Source organism: Pinus tabuliformis, chromosome 6 (genome assembly GCF_031772625.1).
Source record: "Pinus tabuliformis cultivar Carrire ecotype Pingquan chromosome 6, CPIR1, whole genome shotgun sequence".
Classification (NCBI taxonomy): Eukaryota; Viridiplantae; Streptophyta; class Pinopsida; order Pinales; family Pinaceae; genus Pinus; species Pinus tabuliformis.
The window spans coordinates 329,679,674-329,703,241 of record NC_142292.1 but is presented as its reverse complement, the minus strand read 5'-3'; the positions used below and the strand labels follow the sequence as shown (position 1 = coordinate 329,703,241).

Sequence of the window (23,568 nt, the reverse complement as noted above, 5' to 3'; positions counted from 1 at the left end):
AAAAATAGTAGATAGTTTCTCGTACCATCAGAACAACTCAGACAGTATTAGCTCAAACAACTTTTCAAGTCAAAACACCAAGAAATTAATTAAGTTTATTTTGTTTCATGTAAAACACTAATCATGAACATGTTAGAATAGAAAAGGATAACTCCATTTTACGACTTGATACATCAACATGGGACATCTCAAGAAAGCATATTTCAGGGATTATACTGATATATTAAATATTCATACTAAAGAACAAATGGAAGAACAGGAATGGACCTTTCAACTCCTTTGCGTGAAGGAATGCGTTTGATTTGTTCCGATGTGATGACTTTCTTATCTGCAAAATTATGCAAAATCTGTACAAAAAAAAAAAAAATCAGCAACCAATTCAAATATTCACAATAATCATGACTGTTACAGAGCCTTCAGAAGACCATTAAGATGGGCCAGATTGACAAATATCAGAAGCATATTCAGAGTAGAAGTACAGATACTAAACAAATTTTCCAAAAAAAAGACACTTTGCTTTCTAAAATGTTGTTGTCAGAGTACAATATAAAATGAATACTATTGCATTATCTTGCATTCATTCTCAACATTAATAATAAGGAACGCCATCCACTAGTTTCCTAAATGTACATGCTACATATAATGCTAGAAAATATAAATATGGTTACAAATTTTAATAAACAAATCATAAGTCTGTAATTGTAAGTGACGGTAAAGATGTGCAAGTTGTTCATTTTTCATATGAAACTATGTTAAATCAGTACAAACTAATGCAAAAGTTGGAACATATATTCTCACCTTTTTTAAGATAAAGGCATCACAGTTATATACTGATTCTACCACTAATAAGAAAACTTCTCTGTGCAGCAACATGAGGACAACCTAAACATAAAGAATTTGAACCTAGGATTTCATAGATGCCAATCATGAAAGGACGTGAAAAATGGGGCGATGCAAATATCAGGCCCCTGTAGCCCTGCTAACAAAATCAATGCAAGGATTTGTGAGTATTTCTCTAGCTTCTGTTGAGTCTGATACATGGAGTTGACTGCTGAATAGAACAGCCAAATTAACTTCAACAACTTCCTCCAATAGTTTTTTGAAGATTCCACTAATTCCAATCATGCATAAGAAACTCATCATGTTGCCTACCTCCATTATACTCGTGCTCATTCTCCTGCAAACTATTGCTTCTTTAGGAAAGGTTTAAGATAAAAGTATATGGTAGATGATTAGTTTTCAATTTTCTTTGTGTATAAAGGATGGTTGTGTCATTAATAATTTAATTAGATCAATCCCATCCAACCCTAGGTGAAGACTCCTCTTAGAACAATAAGATAGATAAAATATAGCATGTTCTCAAAAATGTACGGCATTCATTTACCATCATAGCGAGCTGAGAATTTTTAGATTTTAAGGCAGATTTCAAGCAATGTCACATGGTTCACTGAACTTGAACCTTGAGATTCAAAGTTTGGCGAACCACAAAAGAAAGTTCAGACTTGTCTCAAGTTCACTTCAGGTTCGATTTCTATGTTCGACTCACCCTCTCTGCAGTCTAACAGAAGGAAAGTTGGCCTAGAGATTGTTAGGATATTCCAACACATAGGAAATAGTTAAGTATAACTTGGTCTAGTATAGAGTTAGGTAAAGTGTGTTTCTTTACTATGTACATTTTGTAACTTACAATCCGACAGTCACGATATGTAGTGATCCGACGGTTCATTCTCTCCTCGGTATTATCGACACTTGATCCGTGGCTTAACACCTGATTGGTCCATGATCTCTATTTAAAGAGCATGGAGGGTCATTTGTAGGTTAACCGTTCATGAGAGAAGCTTATGTAAATTTTCATTCTTTTATTAATAAATTGCCTGAAGTGGCCGCGTTGGCTCAGGCCGTGGACTGTTTCCCTCTTTGAGGGTTTTAACCACGTCAAAAGTACTGGTGTATTGATCTGTGATCTGTTTGTGAGCGGTGTCCTTTGGTGTTCTGTCTGAGGAACTTACCCTGTAAATTCCTACATGGTATCAGAGCTATTTGAGGGTCGCGTCCGTTGGTGATCCAAATCTGAAGCCCGTAGAACTGCATCCGACTACCATTTCCTAGATCTACTGTTTCTGACTGCTTTCAGGCCGAGAGGACTGCTCTATTGTGTTGGGAGCATCTGTTCCAGTGAGGAACCCCTTTCGTTTCACGCGAAAAGGTTTCCGGTAGCCCTAGTTGCGTCATTTTTAAAGATTTGGAGGTATACTGTGTTTATTTGCAGTTTACAGTTATTTTCTCTCTGTTTATTTCGGTTTCGGTTTATTTAGCTTTTTTTATTATCGGATCTATACCTTTCATTTCTGCATATGCTCTTTGCCCCGCGACTCTGTGCGATCTGGGCAAATCAGAAACAGAAAGGAAGGATTTTTCTCATGCGTATGCTCTTTTCCGCTGCGCCTTAGTGTGATCTCAAAAAATCAGAAACATTGAGGAAAATATTTAGTTTCCGGCTAAAGCTAACTTCGAGCCGCAAGGTTCGTTTTTGAAAATATTTAGTTTCCGGCTAAAGCTAACTTCGAGCCGCAAGGTTCTTTTTTTTTGCATGTCCGTGTTGGGTTTTGTGTTTTTTGTTTTGTAGGGAAAAAGAGCTTTCTCAAAGCAAGCAAGCAACCCAAAGCATCAACCCCCCCCTCTCTCTCTCTCTCTCAAACTTTTTGTATAGCTCACTTGGTGCAAAGCTAATTTATGAGAGTAGAGGTCTTGGGTTCAAGTCTCCATTTTGTGGGGGCGGATTTTTCATTTCCGCACATTCCCGCACTTCGTCGGCGACTTCATCAAATTTTCTTCAAAAAGCCATAACTTCTTCATCCGGAAGCCGTTTTCAGAACCGTTTTTTTTTAAACAGCCTAATTTTTCGAGATCTTTCCATTGAAACACTTAGTTTCAGCATCTATAGCTTCAGTTTTTTTTTTTAAATGGAAAGTCCATGCCAAGTTATTCTTGACAGCACCAACTACTTCCAATGGTGGTCCTACATTGTGGATTTACTTAGAAGTAAAGGTCTTTACAGAATAGCAACAGGCCAAGAGACCAAACTGAAAGATGAAGACAAGGCAGCTAAATGGGAAAATAGGCAAGACCAAGCACGTGGGTTGATAGGGATGTCTATTTCTCCAGATCTTAGATTCCATATTGCAGGACTTGATACTCCTGATGAAGCAATGAAACAGATTACTAAAGTCTTTGGAATTAAAAATGAACTTAAAGCCCATCAACTTGAAAATGAATTGCTTACATTGGACTCCAATAATTTTTCTTGCATTGAAGATTTTTTGTCCAAGTTCAAGACCCTTAGACTTCTCTTGGAAGGTGTTAAGGTTAAGAAAGAAGATAGTAGCCTTATCTACTCCATTCTTACTAAGTTGGGACCAGCCTATTCTGTGTTTGTTTCCACCTTCCATTCTACAAGAGAAGCCTTCATTTCTCAAGGACAAGCCTACAAGTCCCCTTCCTTTGATTCCTTTTGTGATTCTTTAATAAGAGAACAAGAAAAACTCTTACACCTTGGTCTTCTTCATCTTGGAAACTCTTCTAAGAAAGCGTTAGCCGCCCAGCAGCAACCAAATTCAAAGAATACTAAGAAGTCGTATCCTAAAAGGAATGGTCCTAAACCAAACAAGGGTCCTAAGCAATTTCCGCCTCAAAATGAAAAATCATTTCAACAAAATGATAAGACAAATAAAAACAAATGGAAGAAGACTGATAGACATTGCAACTTTTGTAATCGAGATGGCCACTTAGAATCCAAATGCTTTAAGAAGATGGAAGCCTTGGAAGCAGCAATGAAGAAGCATAACATCCATTTGGAGCAATCTTCAACTTCAACTTCATCTTCAGGAATGGCACTTTCTGCATGTGGTTGTCAAGCATCTCGGTCTGGCTATGCACTAAATGTATCTTCTTCTTCTCATTCTCATGAGTGGCTCATTGATTCTGGAGCTTCTTATCACATGGCCAAAAACAAAGCCATGTTTTCTTCTTTAAATGATTGTAACACCAAAAATATATATGTTGGTGATGATAGATCTCTTAGTGTTGTAGGGACTGGAACTGTTCATCTAGACAATGGTCAGTTTAATGATGTATTATGTGTTCCAACCTTATCCTGCAACCTTATATCTGTATATCAGATAACCCATTCAGGTGAAGGTAAAATCGTTGAATTTTCACCTCACGATGTTGTAATTAAGGACCTAAGAGATCCTAGACAGATTTTAGCTACTGGCATTGCTGATGATTCTACAAGGTTGTATAAGTTTCACAACTTTGGGTCATCAAATCTTCCCTCAGTATTTGTTGCTCATAATGATGAAGTGAGCAAACTTTGGCATGAGCGATTTGGTCACTTAAACTATTGCTCTCTTCAGAATCTATGTAAATAAAATATGGTGACAGGTCTTCCAATGGTATCTTGTAGAGATGGTGTTTGTTCCGGATGTGTACTCGGAAAACATCATCGGGACAGTTTTGAAAAGCGTGCCTCTTGGCACGCCTCAGCCCCTTTACAGCTCGTGCATAGTGATTTATGTGGTCCACTTCCAGTTGCTTCATTCTCTGGCTACAAGTATTTCTTAACTTTCATTGATGATTTCTCCAGACGCACTTGGGTATACTTCTTAAAACTCAAGAGTGAAGTATTTAACATGTTCTTGGCCTTTAAGGCCTTTGTTGAAAAACAATCTGGACATCAAATTCTTAAGCTAAGATCTGATAATGGCGGAGAATATGTTAAAAACACATTCATCAACTTTTGCACTGAGAATGGAATTCAAATGCAACATATTGTTCCATATACTCCACAACAAAATGGTGTAGCTGAAAGGAAGAATCGCACCTTAAAGGAAATGGCTAATTGTATGATTCAATCTAAAGGACTTAGTCTTAATTATTGGGCAGAAGCAATTAACTGTGCAAATTACATAATAAATTTCACTCCTACTAAGGTTTTAAAGAATATCACTCCAGAAGAAGCATGGAGCTCAATCAAACCAGATGTAAGTCACTTTCGTGTTTTTGGAAGTGAAGCATGGGCCCATATTCCAGATGAGAAACATAAAGCTTTAGAACCTAAGAGTGAAAAATGTATTTTTGTTGGATATTCTGAAGATGTCAAAGGATATAGACTTATTCCACTTAAGTCCAAAAATGTTATCATTAGAAGAGATGTAAAGTTTGCTGAAAATATATCGGCCTGCGAGCCTAGTTCGGCGGATGTGCCACCTCTCCCTATCTCTTCTACTTTTGAAAATATTTCTTCTTCAGATGATGAAAGCGAGGATGAAAATCCTCCCCCACCTTCTCAGGATCCTCCTTCAGCTCCTCAGCTTCCAAAATGGGTCCGTGCTACTCGGGATGCAGCAAGTGATCTTGCCGGTGATCCTACAGATCAGCGACGTACACGTTCTCAGTTCGAGAGAGCCTCTCCTTTACTGGCTCAAGCTTTAGTGAATTATGATCCTGACACCTTTGCAGAAGCTTCAGGCCATCCAGATTGGGAAGCAGCTATGAATGAAGAATATCATTCATTATTGGCAAATGATACATGGGATCTTGTTCCTCTACCAAAGGGACGAAAACTTGTTAGATGCAAATGGGTTTACAGAACCAAGTATGGACCAGATGGGAAAGTTGATAAACATAAAGCTCGTCTTGTTGCTAAGGGTTTTTCACAAGTTGAAGGCATTGGCTATACTGAAACCTTCTCCCCTGATGCCAAAATGAACTCTATCCGCCTTGTTCTTTCCCTTGCTGCCTCTTTCAAATGGGAAGTCCATCAGATGGATGTTAAATCTGCCTTCTTGCATGGGGACTTGCATGAAGAAATCTATATGGAACAACCTATTGGCTTTATACAAATAGACTCCAGCCTTGTATGTCGGCTTAAGAAATCCCTTTATGGTCTCAAGCAAGCTCCTCGAGCTTGGTATGCCAAAATGGATAACTTTCTTTTAGAAAATGGCTTTTCTAGGTGTCATTCTGACAATACTGTCTACACCAAGAAAGTGGGCAAGTCTCTTATCATTCTTGTTCTTTATGTTGATGATCTTATCCTGACTGGTAGTGATCCCAACCTCATAAACCATGTGAAGTCTAGCCTTAAAAGGAAGTTTGAAATGACAGACTTAGGACACTTACATTATTTTCTTGGTCTTCAAGTCTTGCAATCCAAGGAAGGTATTTCCCTTTCCCAGTCCAAGTATGCTTGTGATATTCTACGCCATTTTCACATGGAAGATTGTAAGCCAGCCCCTTCTCCCTTTCAGTCTGGAGCCAAACTTTCAGTCACTTGTACTTCTCCTTAAGTTGATGCTACCTTATACCGTCAACTTGTAGGAAAACTTTTGTATCTAACCCATACTCGTCCTGACCTTTCCTTTGCTGTTGGCCTTGTTGCTCGGTTTATGCAAAACCCAGGTGAAAGTCATTGGAAAGCAGCTAAAAGAATACTTCGTTATGTTCGAGGTACAGTTCAGTTTGGGATTCATTACAGTGCCGAAGCATCTCCTCTATTGGTTGGTTTCACTGATTCCGATTGGGCTGGTGACCCTAATGATCGGAAGTCTACTGCAGGTTATGTGTTCACTCTTGGTTCAGGACCTATTACATGGGCTTGCAAGAAACAAGGTGCCATTTCTCTTTCTTCAGCAGAAGCAGAGTATCATGGTGTCGTAGAAGCTAGTAAGGAAGCCTTGTGGCTTCGTCAGATCCTGTCAGAGTTTGGCTTTCAGCAGCAGCATCCGACTACACTTTGGTGTGATAATCAAAGTGCCATTCAACTATGCAAAGATCCAGTCCAACATCAGCGCAGCAAACACATTGAACTGCACATGCACTTCATCAGAAAGCTCATTCATGACCATGTTCTTGAAGTGCAATATTGTTCAACAGATGATCAAGTTGCAGACATCTTTACAAAGGCTCTCACAGAGGCGAAGTTCACTAAACTTCGATTTATGGTTGGAGTTCAGGAAGTTGTCACTAAGGGGGGATAGGCTCTAGTGCCTCCTTCCTTCTCCTACTGTGTCATATTTGTAAATCCTTCAATCCTATCCCAAGTTGTTCTTAAGGGGGGATGTTAGGATATTCCGACACATAGGAAATAGTTAAGTATAACTTGGTCTAGTATAGAGTTAGGTAAAGTGTGTTTCTTTACTATGTACATTTTACAACTTACAATCCGACGGTCACGATATGTAGTGATCCGACGGTTCATTCTCTCCTCGGTATTATCGACACTTGATCCGTGGCTTAACACCCGATTGGTCCATGATCTCTATTTAAAGAGCATGGAGGGTCATTTGTAGGTTAACCGTTCATGAGAGAAGCTTATGTAAATTTTCATTCTTTTATTAATAAATTGCCTGAAGTGGCCGCATTGGCTCAGGCCTTGGACTGTTTCCCTCTTTGAGGGTTTTAACCACGTCAAAAGTACTGGTGTATTGATGTGCGATCTGTTTGTGAGCGATGTCCTTTGGTGTTCTGTCTGAGGAACTTACCCTGTAAATTCCTACAGAGTAGGTATGAAACCCTAAAACCCTACTCTATATGTACAGAACCTCGAACCCTTACTTTCCAGTGGCTAACAGTTACTCCCTGGTCCTGTTTATGTATCGTGTTGGGTCTGGTTTAGCGTCTCTCTGCATGCATATCTTTGAGAAAACTCTAACCCGACAATTGCCATTTCGGAAGAGAGAGAAGCCAGGGTGAATATCGACGCTATTTGTGCATTCTTGGCTTATAGAAAATTTGGTTGGCTCTGTCAATTATATACATTGTGGTGGGTTACACTGGACCCTCCCGTTGCAGCTGCGTTTTACATGTCCAAATGCATCATGTAACTCACATTATTCCTGGTCTATCACTTCGATCTGTTTATTCTAATACGATATATTTGAATATATTACGGACTATGCTACTAAATTATAGTACATAAATATAATTTATGACAAAAAAATTATATGAATATAAACTTATATCACTTTATATAAAATAATATTTTATTTTAGAAATTTTGTATATTAATGTAGACTTATTATTATATATAATTAGTAATATATATGAATTTTTATGATAAAAATATGTTAATTTATTATCATTATTATTATTATTATTTCAATTGGGGTTATCTCGGCTGGTTGGGTGGAATGGCTGTTATCTTCTCCACCTAGGTTCAAATCCTGCTAATGACATGATAAGTTACAATGCCTTGATAAATATTGTTGTAATGGCTTTGTGCCTATGAATATTGTTGTATTTGCTTTGAGCCTTGATAACTCTGAGTATACCTATGGATTGGTCTGGTACCAACAACTTCACTCTAACCCTGGGGCTAAGAGAGACGCTGATTTCTGTTGAGAAATCTAGGGGGGGCAACAAATGTAGGTGATTTCTCTTATTTTGATACAATGAGACAAAAGATGTAGGCAAACAGCCAAGGCCAAAACCTCTCCAACTGAGATGAAAACCCACCAGAATTCTTCTCTTCTTATCTAAATTCAATTGACAAATTCCAAAAACTATGAACCTTGAACAAGACCCTCCAAGACCAAGTCAACTTTCCTTCTTAAACAGCTTCAAGCAACAAACTTCGACCTTCCAGCAACTTCTCCAACAACTTCAACCCCAGCGACAATTTTTGCAACTTCCACCTAGTAGCTTCAGCAACTTTGACTTAGGAGCTTCACAGCTTTGACCTTAAAGTAGCTTCAGCAGCTTCGACCTAGCAGCTTCACAGCTTCAATGCAATTTCAGAAATTTGTCTTGCCCAGTAACTGTAGAAAGTTGAAACCATAACAAAAGAGAGAGAAAGAGAGGCCCAAAACTTCGAACTTGTTCTTCTTGTTCTTCTTCGTCCTTTTCCAGCTTCTATCTTGAGGAGATCGAACTTGCTTGAGATTATGTACAAATGAGGTCGAGTTCCTTCTTATATATAGGCTTTTGAGGGGTATGAATTGCTATCTTTATGCCGACTTGTCCCTTCATGTAGGCCGACTTGATCTTTGCACCATGACGAGGTCTTGGAGGGTCTTTTGACTTTATTTTGACTCAATAAATTTTTCTTTACAATATGTAACATGCCCAAATGGGTCTTCAATACATGACAATGATTCAATTGACTATATGACAAACCTAGAAGCACTCAGTGGGTGCTTGGCCTAAAAATAAATTTCCCTTGAGCATGAAACTCATTCCTCAAGAACAACAATAATAAATTTATTTTTCTCTTTTCATTAAATACACAAAATCATGATTACATATGTCATTATGAATACCGAACCTAGTTACATATTTCAACACTCCCTCTTAACTAGGGAGGTATTCATAATCCATACAAAGTACTTGGGCATTCTCAATCTAAAGAATTCTCATGAGAAGAGTCAGATTGGCAACCCATTTGTTTAGCATCATATCATCCGTTATTGTCACATAGCAAGGCCTTGACTAACAGCTTTATCTCTCCACAAGATCAGAGCACAATGCTGGCGAGACCAATGATTTATAGACACCATCATCGTTGTCCCTCAATGAACATACCCCACCCAGGTGTTCACAAGGTATGTCCTTCCAAGACTATTCTTATCTTGGATTTCCAGTCCTCAAAGAATATCGGTCCTCTCACATCCTCAAAGAGTATCAAATGTTAGATGCTTACCCAATCCTCCATTCTTTCTTCCTAAAGTGAAGACAAGAATGATGTGTCTATCTCCCTCTCAACTAGGGAGGATATACCCATTCCTATAAAAAAAAATGTACCCAAGCTCCCTCTTCTTCAAGGACTTGTCCAAGCCCCCTCTTAACCAAGGACTTACTTCCAGCAGCATTCTACTCAAGGTGGAGATCATGGGACTATCAACTGCTTGTGGGGCTCCTCCTTTCGATGTCATGAATTTCATCTTCAACATTATGGAGCCTTCATCTTTTGGGACTTCTTCATAGGGCATCGACCATCCATCACTTTCCTTCACGAGTCATGTCAATCATGTCATCCTTCTCTTCATTGGAAAGTGATCTTCTAATCCACATTAAGCTCTTCTTCATACAGCTACCTCTTCCACGTCATGTTTCCTTTAGGATATTCAATCCAACCACATGAGTACTTGGTTGTAGATGACATCTATAACTCTCTTCCAGTAGCCCTGTATCAATCCATCCAGATGTTGTTCAAAAATAAAAAATGAACATCAAATCAAATCAAAGTTACCTTTTTTGATCGCCTTTCATCATGACATCTTGCTTGCAATATCTTCATCCTGCACATTCATAAGCACATGTCCAAGACTTTCAATGTCAAGGGTATCCTTTCTTTACAAACCTTCTCAGGGTCTTCATGCCTTCTCTATGGAGATGTCATGGTCAATTCTTCTAGTCATCGGATGTTGATATCCTTTTCTATGTGAGAATGGCTACATCTTTAACAATCTCTTCTTTCTTTCTTCACATATTGCTCCCCAAGAACTTCCATCCATAGTTCGTTCATCTTTGTCAACTGCCACATATTCCATATGAGGACATATTATGTTGATTTCATCTAGTCAATATGTGAACCATGCCTTCATGCATCTTTCCAAAGGAGGAGATCCCTTTTCTTTGATCATGCTCATGAGATAGAGCATTTACCCATGCAACCATATGATGACATGACTCAATTAAATACATGCATACATACCTCTTTCCTTCTTTTGTTCATCTAGGCTTCCTTTAGCAGCTTCCTTTCCTTGATTGAGAGTACTTCAACCATCTCAACATGCTGCACTCCTTTGTCACCATACCATCATCCTTCTAAACAATGAATCCCATACAAGGTGGAATTCTCAGCGAGACACTTGCTTCCTCCAAGAGAGGTGAACCTTCTAATGAAGATTCCAACAGAGGATCTAGATTATCCTCATCTGACAGAAGCTCCTTTCTCATGATGATGATGTATGATGAATTCCTTCTATCATGCTAGATGACTTTCTTTCAACCATATGCACTACACATGCTTTCAATGAGGTTACCAAGAGCTACTTCCTTTATATGATGACTATTGCATCCATGTAGATTTCTACTATGATATCATGAGCTCTTGCTTCAACGGTATGCTTCTAGTATGATGTGATCTTCTACTAAGATGCATATCATCATAATGCTTCTCATCTTGACTGCCATGGTGGAGGTCTTTTCACCTCCCACTTCTCCTTGCTATGTATTGGGGAAACCCTAATAGTGAAGATCTATCCCTCTGGATTTCTTCTCATCAGGTTCGTTCTTCCATTTCTTCAGTGATATGAGCCTCATTTCTTTCTTTCCTTTTGTTGTCCTTGAATTTTGGACAATCTCCCCTGCAATGCCCATATTCTTGATAGCCATAGCATTGGATCTTTGACATATTCTTCTTCTTTTTTTGAGGACCAAACTTCCCAAACTTTCTTTTCTTCATATCCATGGCAGCAAATGCTTGTGCTTGCTCATTTGATCCTACATCGCATTTTGCCTTCAGCCTGGTTTCTTCAATTTTTCACAATGACCAAAGTTCACAGAATGGGTAGCTTCCTTCTTTCCATAGATGTTTGATGTAAAGTTGCCCCATTCCTCTGGTAGTGCATTGAGCAATATGGTGGTCATTTCTTTGTCGGACATTATTTCTCCCAACTCTTGTAGTTGGTCTCTTATTTCTAACACCCTCATAAAGTATGAGGCTATTCCTTCTTCCTTTGATATCTTCATCTTGTAAAGTTCTTGTCTTAATGATATCACTTCTCTTGTAGTACTTACGGAAAACAATTCTACTAGCATGTCGTATATTTCTTTTGATGTCTATAAGAGTCCTTTGCACCCTTATTTCCCCTTTCATATACTTTGTTAGAGCTTGAGCTTCTTCCTTTGGAGGTTTAGTGATTGAGCCCTTAACATGTTCCACGACTTCATTTTCTATGAGGATCAAATCTGTCCTCTTCTTCCATGCAAGAAAGTTTGATGACCCAACCAATTTGTTGCTTTCCTTGCAAAATGAAGTCATTTTGATAGCAGATTCAATCATAAATATAAAGGTACTTACTTGTCAAGTGAAGATGCTCTTTGATGACAATATCTTCAACTTGATGCCTTCTTGATTTGATGATGATAGAAGATGTCTTCCTTCAAAAGTGATCCTTCAAGGAGAGGGAGATCACCTTGATTCCTTGATGATGATGACAATGCCTTACTCATAGCCTTTCTTTGATGTAGAGACTTTGTAGTCCTTCTTTTCTTGAGTAGAGGTAAGGTCTTTGAGGTCTCCTTTTTCTCGAGGTGATGGTTGAGCAAGGTTCCCAAGAATGTCTTCAAGTGTAGAATCCTTCTTTGAACGATCGAGGGTTTTGAGGTCTTCTTTAGTAACTTCCTTCTTCAAGATGATGATGTAATCCTTGTCCATGTTATGTCTTTGAGATGAGAGGTCCTTCTTGGTGATTGATACTCTTGATGATTTTCTAGTGCTTCGGCCCTCGAGTGTCCTTCTTTAAGCTGACTTGCCTTGTCACCTTAGCTCTGATACCATGTTGAGAAATCTAGGGGGGCAGCAGATGTAGGTGATTTCTCTTATTTTGATCACTGCATGAGATGTATTTTTACTTTACTTGATTAACTTCTTCTTTCCTTTATTATTATTAGAGTTCTCTATCATCAAACAGCTACCAAACCATAAAGAACAATGAGACAATAGGACACAAGATGTAGGCGATCAACTAGAGCCAAAACCTCTCCAACTGAGAGGAAAACCCACCAAAATTCTTCTCTTGTAATAGAACTTCAATTGACGAATTTAAAGACTTATGACTCTTGACCAAGACCCTCTAAGACCAAGTCAGCTTTCCTTCTTGAACAGCTTCCAACAACAAACTTCGACCTTCTAGCAACTTCAACCCCAGCAACAATTTTTGCAACTTCAACTTAGTAGCTTCCGCAACTTCGACTTAGCAGTTTCACAGCTTTGATCTTAATATAGCTTCAGCAACTTTGACCTAGCAGCCTCACAACTTCGATGCAGTTTTAGAATTTCCTCTTGCCCAGTAACTATAGAAACCCTAACAAGAGAGAGAGAGAGAGAGGCCCAAAACTTCGAACTTGTTCTTCTTGTTCTTTGTCCTTTTCCAACTTCTATCTTCAGGAGATCGAACTTGCTTGAGAATATGTACAAATGAGGTCGAGTTACTTATGAGGTCGAGTTACTTATGAAGTCAAGTTACTTCTTATATATAGGCTTTTGAGGGGTATGAATAGTTATCTTTAGGCCGACATTTCTTTTCATGTAGGCCGACTTGATCTTTGCACCATGAAGAGGTCTTGGAGGGTCTTTTGACTTTATTTTGACTCGATATTTTTTTCTTTACAATACGTAACATGCCCAAATGGGTCTTCAATACATGACAATAACTCGATTAACTTTATGACAAACCTAGAAGCACTCAATGGGTGTTTGACCTAAAAGAAAAATTCCCTTGAGCATGAAACCCATGCCTCAAGAACAACAATAATAAATTTATTTGTCTCTTTTCATTAAATACATGAAGTCATGATTACATATGTCATTATGAAGATCGAACCTAGTTACATATTTCAACAATTTCTTTCCTCAGAATATATATATATATATATATAGTATGTTAATTTTTGTTAACAATGGTATGTTCTATGCTTAGCACAATTACTTCTATGTTCCTTAAGCAGCCCAATATCAATTTCAATTTAGATTTCCAGTAGCAATCACATTAACCATTAATCACATTGACAGTAAAAGTAGATAGAACATAAAACAACAAACCAAGACAAGAGGACACCAGATTTGGCGGATGGCAAGGAAAAAACCCCAATGTGGGGAAACCCTTTGATCAATTCTTCTTATTATTACATCAAAAGTTCAACAAAGAGAGAGCGTACAAAAGTCAAATTGACTTGCCCAATTCAAAGTCAAAACAGCCCTATCAATTTCTACAGTCAAACTTCAACCCTAACCAAAAAGTCAATGTTGGTCGAATCAACAATAAATCATCCTCAAAACAACTTGGTCTTCCTCAGTCAAATTCGACCTGATCATGAGGTCAAAGTCAACCCAAAAACAGCGTGGTCAAAGGAGAGAGAAAAACTAATATAATTTGCTGCGGTCAAACTGCCGTCAACCCTAACATCAACACTCGTCAAACTTGGTCTGCAATCTGAAATTTCAGTCCTGTAATTCAACCCAGAAAACTCGATCTTCTTTCCACACATGTGAGAGAGAGAAGCTACCCAATAGTTGTACGAATCAATGAGAGAAGGAGAGAGAAGAATTTGTGAGTGATGATGATGTCAAATTAGGTGTGAGGTCACTTGTATTTATACAATTCGTTGTGGGTGAAGAGACACGTCCATTGGGCTTCTTGCGCCTACATGATGACGTGGTCGACCTGAACAATTTGCACATGTGTGGGCATAAATTCAAAATCACACTTTCACTTGTCCAAGTGAGATGATCTTTATATCAATTTTGGTCCTCTCGAAGAGAGGAATATAATGCAATCATCATCTCCATCAAATGAGTTGTCCCAAGGTGGAATTTGGCCCTAGTTGCCAATTTTAACAACTCCATTATACTCCTGGTAATTGTCCTGCAAACTATTGCTTCTTTAGGAAAGGTTTGCGATAAAAGTATTAATATATACATAGTTTTCAATTTTCTTTGTGTATAAAGGATGGTTGTGTCATTAATAATTTAATTAGATCAATCCCATCCAACTCTAGGTGAAGACTCCTCTTAGAACAGAGTGATAGATAGAATATAGCATGTTCTCAAAGATGTATGGTATTCATTTACCATCGTAACAAGCTAGGAATTTTTAGATTTTAAGGCAGATTTTCAAGCAATGTCACAAAGTTCGTTGAACTTGGACCTTAAGATTTGAAGTTTGGCAAACCACAAAACAAAGTTCATATTTGTCTCAAGTTCACTTCATTTCTATGTTTGGTTCACCCTCGCTGCAATCTAACGGAAAGTAAGTTGGCCTAGAGATAGGCATGTAACCCCAAAACCCTACTCTATAGGTATCGAACCTCGAACGTTTTCCAGTGGCTAACAATTACTCCCTGGTCCTGTTTATGTATCATGTTGGGTCTAGTTTGGCGGTTCTATGCATGCATATCTCTGAGAAAACTCTAAGCCGCCAATTTCCATTTGGGAAGAGAAAAGAGCCAAAGCAAATATCAATGCTATTTGTGCATTCATGGTTTATAGAGAATTTGGTTGGCTCTGCCAATTATAAACACTGAGGGTTACGCTGAACCCTCTTGTCGTTGTTGTTATTTTATATGCCCAAATGTTTCGTGTAACTCACATTATTCCTGGTCTATCACTTCTATCTATTTATTCTAATATGAGATAGTTAAATATATTTTGGACTATGCTAATAAATTATAGTACATAAATATATATTTTATGACAAATTTTTATGAATATAAGCTTATATCACTTTATATAAAATAATATTTTATTTCACAATTTTTTGTGATAAGAATATGTTAATTTATTAGTATTATTATTATTAACATTATTATATATGTCAATTGGGGTTACCTCAGGTGGTTATGCAGAATGGGTATTATTCTCCCCACCTAGGCTCATATCCTACTAGTGACATGATGAATTACAATGCCTTGATAAATATCGTTGTAATGGCTTCATGCCTACGAATATTGTTGTATTTGCTTGGAGCTTTGTGAGCTTTGAGCATCCCTGTGGGTTGGCCTAGTACTAACAACCTCACTCTAACCCTAGGGTGAAGAGTGATCCGGGTCTGGGTGTGACAAAGGACCCTTCCAAGACCTTTTACTTCTGTGATGTGTTAAATTGCATTTTTTAAAAGAACATAAATGAATACATCTGCATGTTGTAAAGAAGAGGAACATGACAATCATCAACACATGAAAACATAAGCCGTTGATAACGGATTTCGTCCAGGAGGGACTACGTCTCTGGGCCTCGGTGTCAAGATGGTTTAGGCCATTACATTATGTGTTAAGAAAGTTGAACACGTACATGTATGTTATCATTGTCATATAGGAAACGCCCTCACACAGGAGTGGCTAGAAACCCCCAATATACGTTCCACAACAGGAACTGCGCTCACGCAGGAGTGGCTAGAAACCTCCAATATGTTCCTATCTAATGACTCAGAGAATCCCTTTTTCAAGTTACATAGAGATCTCAAAATAACATAAATCCATAACAATACATCTTTGATCAACATCAGCAAACAAGATCCTGCATCAAAACATCAAGCGCAAGGATCACATCAACACAATGCAAACTCATAATGATGATTCTGCATCACATCAAGCGAGAATCGTAACACATCTCATAAGCCATAAAGAAGAAGTATAATGCAACAACATTATATATACCTCGGCACCATGGATGCATGAATAATGGGCTGCTCTGCTGCTGGCCTGCTGTACCATCAAATATTGTGGCATCGATCACCATCAAAAAATCTGCTCGCACATTGAGTATTAACACCTGCAATAGCATATAATAAGTGGACAAAAAATCGAGGCCTCGGTAGCAGAATCTGACACCGCCATCAGGTTCATGTCGCCGAGAGATATAAAATCGACTTAAAGTTTGTCCAATTTGGACACCGGGAAAATTTTGGCCACTCTCAAAGTTGGGCTCAAGCATGGTTCCACCTGCCTTTGCGCCCACTCATGGTTCCACCTACAAAATTAATTGAAAACTCGTCTCGAAAATCGTGCCCAAGGTCTTCCCGGTGCACTGTGCGAATGAGGGGTTTTAATATATTTCGTGGGCGGACTTATCAAAAAAGTCGTTTAGGTGGATTGGTTAAAAAATAAAATTGGTTGAGGAGGGATCGAGGGATCAAATCTCGCCCCTCCCTTTCATACGACATAACAGTTGAAATGGGGTCCGGTGGCCCGCTCCCCAAACTTCCGCCGACATATGCGTATGTATGGGAGGTGGAGAGGGCGGCGGGGTTAACAGCCCGCGCCCCCACCATTAATACAAAGTTTGTTGAGCGGGTGGTGGGATCATGGCCGCCCACCCCTTATTAAAGTTTGGTTACGGTGCTTGAGGGAGGGCCGGCGAGGGTCATGGCCCATCGGCCCATAATTAATTTTTTTATACGTTGGAATTAGGGGGGTGGCGGGGTTGGTGGCCCGCCACCCCTAAATATATTTTTTTTGTTTTTTATAATAAATCCATGGTGATTTTTTAAAAAATTGGAAAATTGACCAAGGAGACAATTTAAACAGGCCACAAATTCGCCCAAAATCTGGCCCAGGTTGGACAAAATCCGGTGGTCGGATTTTGTCCAAATTGCTGCCTCCTTAAGCCTGCCCAGTGACCCAAGTCAACCCTGAACTTTGACTGCTCGTAAATTTTGCACACGGACTCAATTTGACGAACCGTTCGCACCACCGTGATCACAACGATGAGATCTTCAACATGAACCTAGTTCGATCTTAATCCAAGCACTTTAATTTTTGACCCTTCCTGAGCCCTCTTGGACTTCTGCATGTGTCTAGAGCCACCTGGATCAATCCTACCCACTAAGGAGCTTTTGGTCCTCCAAAAGCATCAAAGTAATCCGCAACTGTGTACAATGTCTGCCCCACAAGTGTCTTGAAATGTCACCCTTCATTCTGCTTCTCCTTTGTCCTTCGAAGCCATAAGCGATGAGCCAACACCGGTGTTCTCTACAAACATGTAGTACATTTTTGCAAGTTACATGCACATGACCAACTAGACCCAAGCATCTCATACTTGCCACAAGTTTATAACACATACTCGGTGGTCAAGTTTACATTAACATGAAAAATCAACAATAACCCAACTATCAAAATAAAGCCACACATCATTGTCGCTCAAACAAGTGATGGAAACACATCATCACTTTTACAATGCAAATGCGACAAATGATTTACAATAACATAGCCATGACAAGCAAGAAAATCTAGAAAACTATTTAGAGAACCATCTCTTTATCATAGTGAATAGACCATCTCCCTGTGGGAGATCTGCTTGTCGATTGACTCTTTCAACTGCGTCGTGTACATGTGTTTTGTTTGTAGGGCGTTGCTCTAGATGGAGCCTCCAACACGTGGCTCTTTGATGGCCACTTCTGTCGCAATGACTGCAATGAGTTTTCTTCCTCCAGATCTGTTTAACATGCCTCTTCCTCTGCTGTGGGAAAGGCCTTTCACGCCTCATCTTCCTTTGTGCTGCCATTCGTTTCCAACACCTTGCAAGCACATGGTTATGCAAACCACAAAAAGAACATGCATGTCTATGCCATGACTCATGTTTATCCTTAACAACATGGTGATAATCAAAATGAACACGATTATAATATCGAGACTTGTTATACCTTCCCTGGTGGTCTCGGTTGCGATCATGGTGATGAGAGCTTGCCTCAGCTCTCTCCCTGCAATATGCACTGTCACGGGATGATGGTGAAGTGTTCCCATCCTCCTCTTTCTTCGACGGTTTCAACAACATCATGGAAGATTTTGTCTTTGTTGAGCACTCTCCTTCGTTGTATCCCAATCCTGCATAACGAGGTCTTTGTACAACCTCCAATGGCTAAATCAAGCCTTGGCCTTTAGCACCAAGACCTCCTCCTTTATAACCCATCCTGGTAAGGAGTCTCATGCCTATATCTGCAATGGGTATCTCCACATCTCCAACAGAAATGAAAGCATGTGAAGATGAAACTGAAGAATAATTATGGTCGTTTACCTCAGATGTCAATGTCGACACAGGTGAAGAGGGTTTCTCTACGCCTTCGTTGCGTTTCAGTTCCTCCAAGGCCTCTTTCATGGCTTGTAGCTGAATCTGCAACCCTTGCTTCTCCTCCTTCTCCTTCTGTAGAAGTGTCTTTAATGCATCATGCTCTGCTTGAAGACTCTGATCGTCATGCTTCAATTCTTCCAGGGCCTCTGTCGTGGCTTGCAATTGAAGCTGCAGTTGATGCTTCTCTTCCTTCTCTTCTTGTAGAAGCACTTTCAACGCTACGTTATCTGCTTTTTGTTTCTCATAATCTTTATCCAACATGTCCACCTTCTCGGACAACCTGATCATGACCTCGTACATGTCTTTGTCCATCATGGTTGCACGTTCAAGAGCAATTCACATCAACAAGAAGACCACTCTGATACCACTTGATCCGGGTCCGGGTGTGACAAAGGACCCTTCCAAGACCTTTTACTTCTGTGATGTGTTAAATTGCATTTTTTAAAAGAACATAAATGAATACATCTGCATGTTGTAAAGAAGAGGAACATGACAATCATCAGCACATGAAACCATAAGTCGTTGATAACGGAGTTCATCCAAGAGGGACTACGTCTCCAGGCCTCGGTGTCAAGATGGTTAGGCCGATACATTACGTGTTAAAAAGTTGAAGATGTACATGTATGTTATCACTGTCATATAGGAAACAGCCTCACGCAAGAGTGGCTGGAACCCCTAATATACATTCCGCAACAGGAACTGCCCTCACGGAGGAGTGGCTGGAAACCTCCAATATGTTCCTATCTAATGACTCAGAGAATACCTTTTTCAAGTTACATGGAGATCTCAAAATAACATAAATCCATAACAATACATCTCTGATCAACATCAGTAAACAAGATCCCGCATCAAAACATCAAGCGCAAGGATCACATCAACACAATGCAAACTCATAATGATGATTCCGCATCACATCGAGCGAGAATCGTAACACATCTCATAAGCCATAAAGAAGAAGTATAATGCAACAACACTGTATATACCTCAACACCATGGATGCGTGAATAATGGGTTGTTCTGCTGCTGGTTTGTTGTACCATGAAATCTTGTGGCACCGATCACCATCAAAACGTCTGCTCGCACATTGAGTATTGACACCTGCAATAGCATATAAGAAGTTGACGAAAAATCGAGGCCTCTGTTGCAAAATCTGACACCACCATCAGGTTTGTGTCGTTGAGAGGTATAAAATCGACATAAAGTTTGTCCAATTTGGAAACCGGGAGAATTTTGGCCCCTCTCAAAGTTGGGCTCAAGCATTGGTTCCAACTGCCTCTGCTCCCGCTCATGGTTCCACCTGCAAAATTAATTGAAAACTCGTCTCGGAAATCGTGCCCAACATCTGCCCGGCGCACTGTGCGAATGAGGGGTTTTAATATATTTCATGGGCAGACTTATCAAAAAAGTCGTTTAGGTGGATTGGTTAAAAAATAAAATTGGTTGAGGATGGGTCCGGGGATCAAATCCTGCCCCTCCTTTTTATATGACATAACAGTTGAAATGTGGGCGTGTCCGCTGGTTCGGTGGCCCACTCCCCAAACTTCCGCCGCCATATGAGTATGTATGGGAGGTGGAGGGGGCGGCGAGGTTGACAGCCCGCGCCCCCACCATTAATACAAAGTTTGTTGAGCGGGTGGCAGGGTCATGGCCGCCCACCCCTTATTAAAGTTTGGTTACGGTGGTTGAGGGAGGGCCAGCGAGGGTCATGGCCCGTAGGCCCATAATTAATTTTTTTATACGTTGGATTTGGGGGGGTGGCGGGGTTGGTGGCTCGCCACCCAAAATGTATTTTTTTTGTTTTTTATAATAAATCCATGGTGATTTTTAAAAAATCGGAAAATTGACCGAAGGAGACAATTTAAACAGGCCACAAATTCGCCCAAAATCTGGCCCAGGTTGGTTGGAACCCGGTGGCCGGATTTTGTCCAAATCGCTGCCTCCTTAAGCCTCCTACCCAGTCACCCAAGTCAACCCTAAACTTTGATTGCTCCTAACTTTCGCACACGGACTCGATTTGACGAACCGTTCGCACCACCGTGATCACGACGATGAGATCTTCAACATGAACCTGGTTCAAGCTTAATCCAAGCACTTTGATTTTTGACCCTCACTGAGCCCTCTTGGACTTCTGCATGTGTCTAGAGCCACCTGGATCAAAGAGGGAGGCTGATTTTTCCTCAAAAAATATATTCAAATGGTAATGCAGACCCATTTCTGGATATGATTGGTTGATCATGTCAATAAAGTGATCATTGATAAGACAATCGGTTTTGTATTTACAATTATCCTTTTTGTATAAGGCATGATGAATCTTAATTTCAATCTTTAGATTTACGAATTCTTTAATGATTTTGAGTCTAATGTTGTGATTTATGAATGGGTTTGATTTTTAACTTTGACTATGTTTTTAAAATTTGAAACAATATTATTGTATTTTTTGTATGTAGCATTTCCAGATCCTATCTTTTCAAATATCTGGTGGGTTTGTATCTGGATCCATATCCGCATTCATATCCATTTACTAGTAAGTTAGCCCTAGTCTAGAGCAGGCATCACAAGGAATTTTAGATGATTAGAGGGACCTCCGCAAGACAGATAATCTTCATTAGCAAAATGAAGATCTCTTTATTATGTGTCCTGCTATCAAGATTTAAGCTTATTCCTAGTTTAATTGTTAGTTTTTGGGTTGACCATTATTCGGAAAGTGTTTACACCATGATAGGGATGCACTTCATGTGATATGGGGTGCATGGGGAAACCATAGCCCCTTGTAATTTAGATTGTTTTGGTCAATTGACATTTGAAGAGCTTATTATAGGTGGATACTTGTCCTCAAGATGTGTGTTAGATGAGAAGCACTTCTTATGGAGGTAGTTATCTTGTGTGACATTGACATCTTTTGCATGGTTCTCGTATTGAGAACGATGTGGCCTTGGCATAGGATGTGGAGCTATCTTGTGGAGAAGCGTTAGGCATTAGGAAGAAGGGTGCTTAGTATTAGGAACATCAAGACACATACTAGACTCATGTTGGCAATACTTGGACTTCATTGTGGATGCGGGACACATGTGATGAGAAATCTGGAGGCAGCAAGTTTAGGTGATTTATCTTATTATGATAATTGCTTGTGATGTATTTTTATTTCTATTACTTAGCTTCTTCTTTCATTTGTGATGTATTTTTACTTCTATATTCTAGATGTACTCATAGTCTCATCCTATAGTCATTGTGTTTGTGTGATGCGAGAGTTGAAAGGATTAGGTGAAGAGTTGGTCCAATAGGGTTTGTACAAGACAAGATTTCAAGAAAACTTGGAGTGTTAGCATTGGAGTCTTGGTGTGAGAAAGACCTAGGTTTTGTGGCTTAAAACCCTAGAGAAGACTTGACAGGCTTGATGCTCCAGAAGTTTGTGTGATGTGGGCTTGTGAATCTCCTTGAAGATTTGTGCGATGCAAATGAGAGATCCAAGTGTGGGCTGAATGTGAAGGTAGCTTGTTGTGGAGCCTTTGGTGTAGCTAAGGGAGCTCGGTAAAATACCCTGCTAAGCTGTGGTATTGCTGGCTAGGATTTGTTGTTGATGGTGGATGATGTAGCTAGGATTTGATAGCAATTGAAGTCTCATGATTTGGATGAACTGAAAAGACATGTAACAGCTTGGTATTAACAGAGGTATTGTATTCTCTATTCATTTTTGCTAAAAAGACATGTACCAGCTTGGTATCAACTGAGGTATTGTATTGTATATTTATTTTTGCTGTATTATTAAGTGTATCATTGCTGTCCAAATTTGTATGTTACAGATTTGAAAATCAGAATTGTGTTCTCATTACTTATGAGTTGTTTCTGTATGCTGATCTATTGGGACATCTTGGCTGATTTGCATGCTAAAAAGAAACTAGAAATTAGATTTACTACTGTAATAAATCTACAGTAACTAAAGCAATTTTCAGATCTGGTTGATGAAAGAGATTGTACCCTATGGGCTAAGAATCTTCTCCCCTTCAAGTACATATTTGCAGTGCCTATTTTCTTGAGCTTGTCTAGTGATTGGGTTGGACAGAAGTATATCGCTGTTGTAATTTACATTTCAGATTAAGCCACAAGGCTAAAAGTTCTATGAAATAGATCACGAGAACCTCAAACAAATGAGGTGGAATTTCTGAAGTGATATAAAATGCAGATATTCGAATTTATTTATTAATTCAGCTCTGTTTTTATAGCACTTTCATACCTTCTTCAGAATCACGCAATAGGTATAGTCACATGTAGTACACTGTCAGACTATGGTCATTTTGGTCTATGTACTCTCTGAAGGATTTCAGGCATCATTGAAAATCCCAGTTTTTTCTGTTGACAGTTGTACATGCTATATCTATTATCACCTGAACAGGTGACTGTATATAAAGAAAACATTTTTTCTAGCAAAAATTAATTATAGCAAACCACAGGTTTTCAGACAAATTTGCTTGATCCATCAGAAATTTCTTTGGCAAAAGTTTGAATGTGGACAAAAGGAATAATCAGGAACTGTCCATAATATTTCTATTTCTTCCATACATTTTTCCTTGTATACATATCCATATTTCCTCTAGATGATAAAACGTCATTTAAGGATTTAAAAATAATTTAGAAAAATAAGCACAAATCAAGACAGCAACAAAAGAAAAAAGAAACTAGAGACTAAATGTATTCCATGCTTTTATGGCTGAACAAGTATA

General features: G+C 39.1%; 1 protein-coding gene across 2 annotated transcripts in view; it reads right to left on the bottom strand.

The window, feature by feature from the left end:
• Positions 1 to 23,568, bottom strand: part of LOC149258646 (uncharacterized) — a 147,240-nt gene that overhangs the window by 22,154 nt on the left and 101,518 nt on the right. For both annotated transcript variants that reach the window (XM_089415635.1, XM_089415638.1), the window contains exon 15: positions 268 to 347. In XM_089415635.1, the coding sequence (XP_089271761.1) occupies positions 268 to 347 (80 nt within the window). The remainder of the gene's footprint in view (positions 1 to 267; positions 348 to 23,568) is intronic.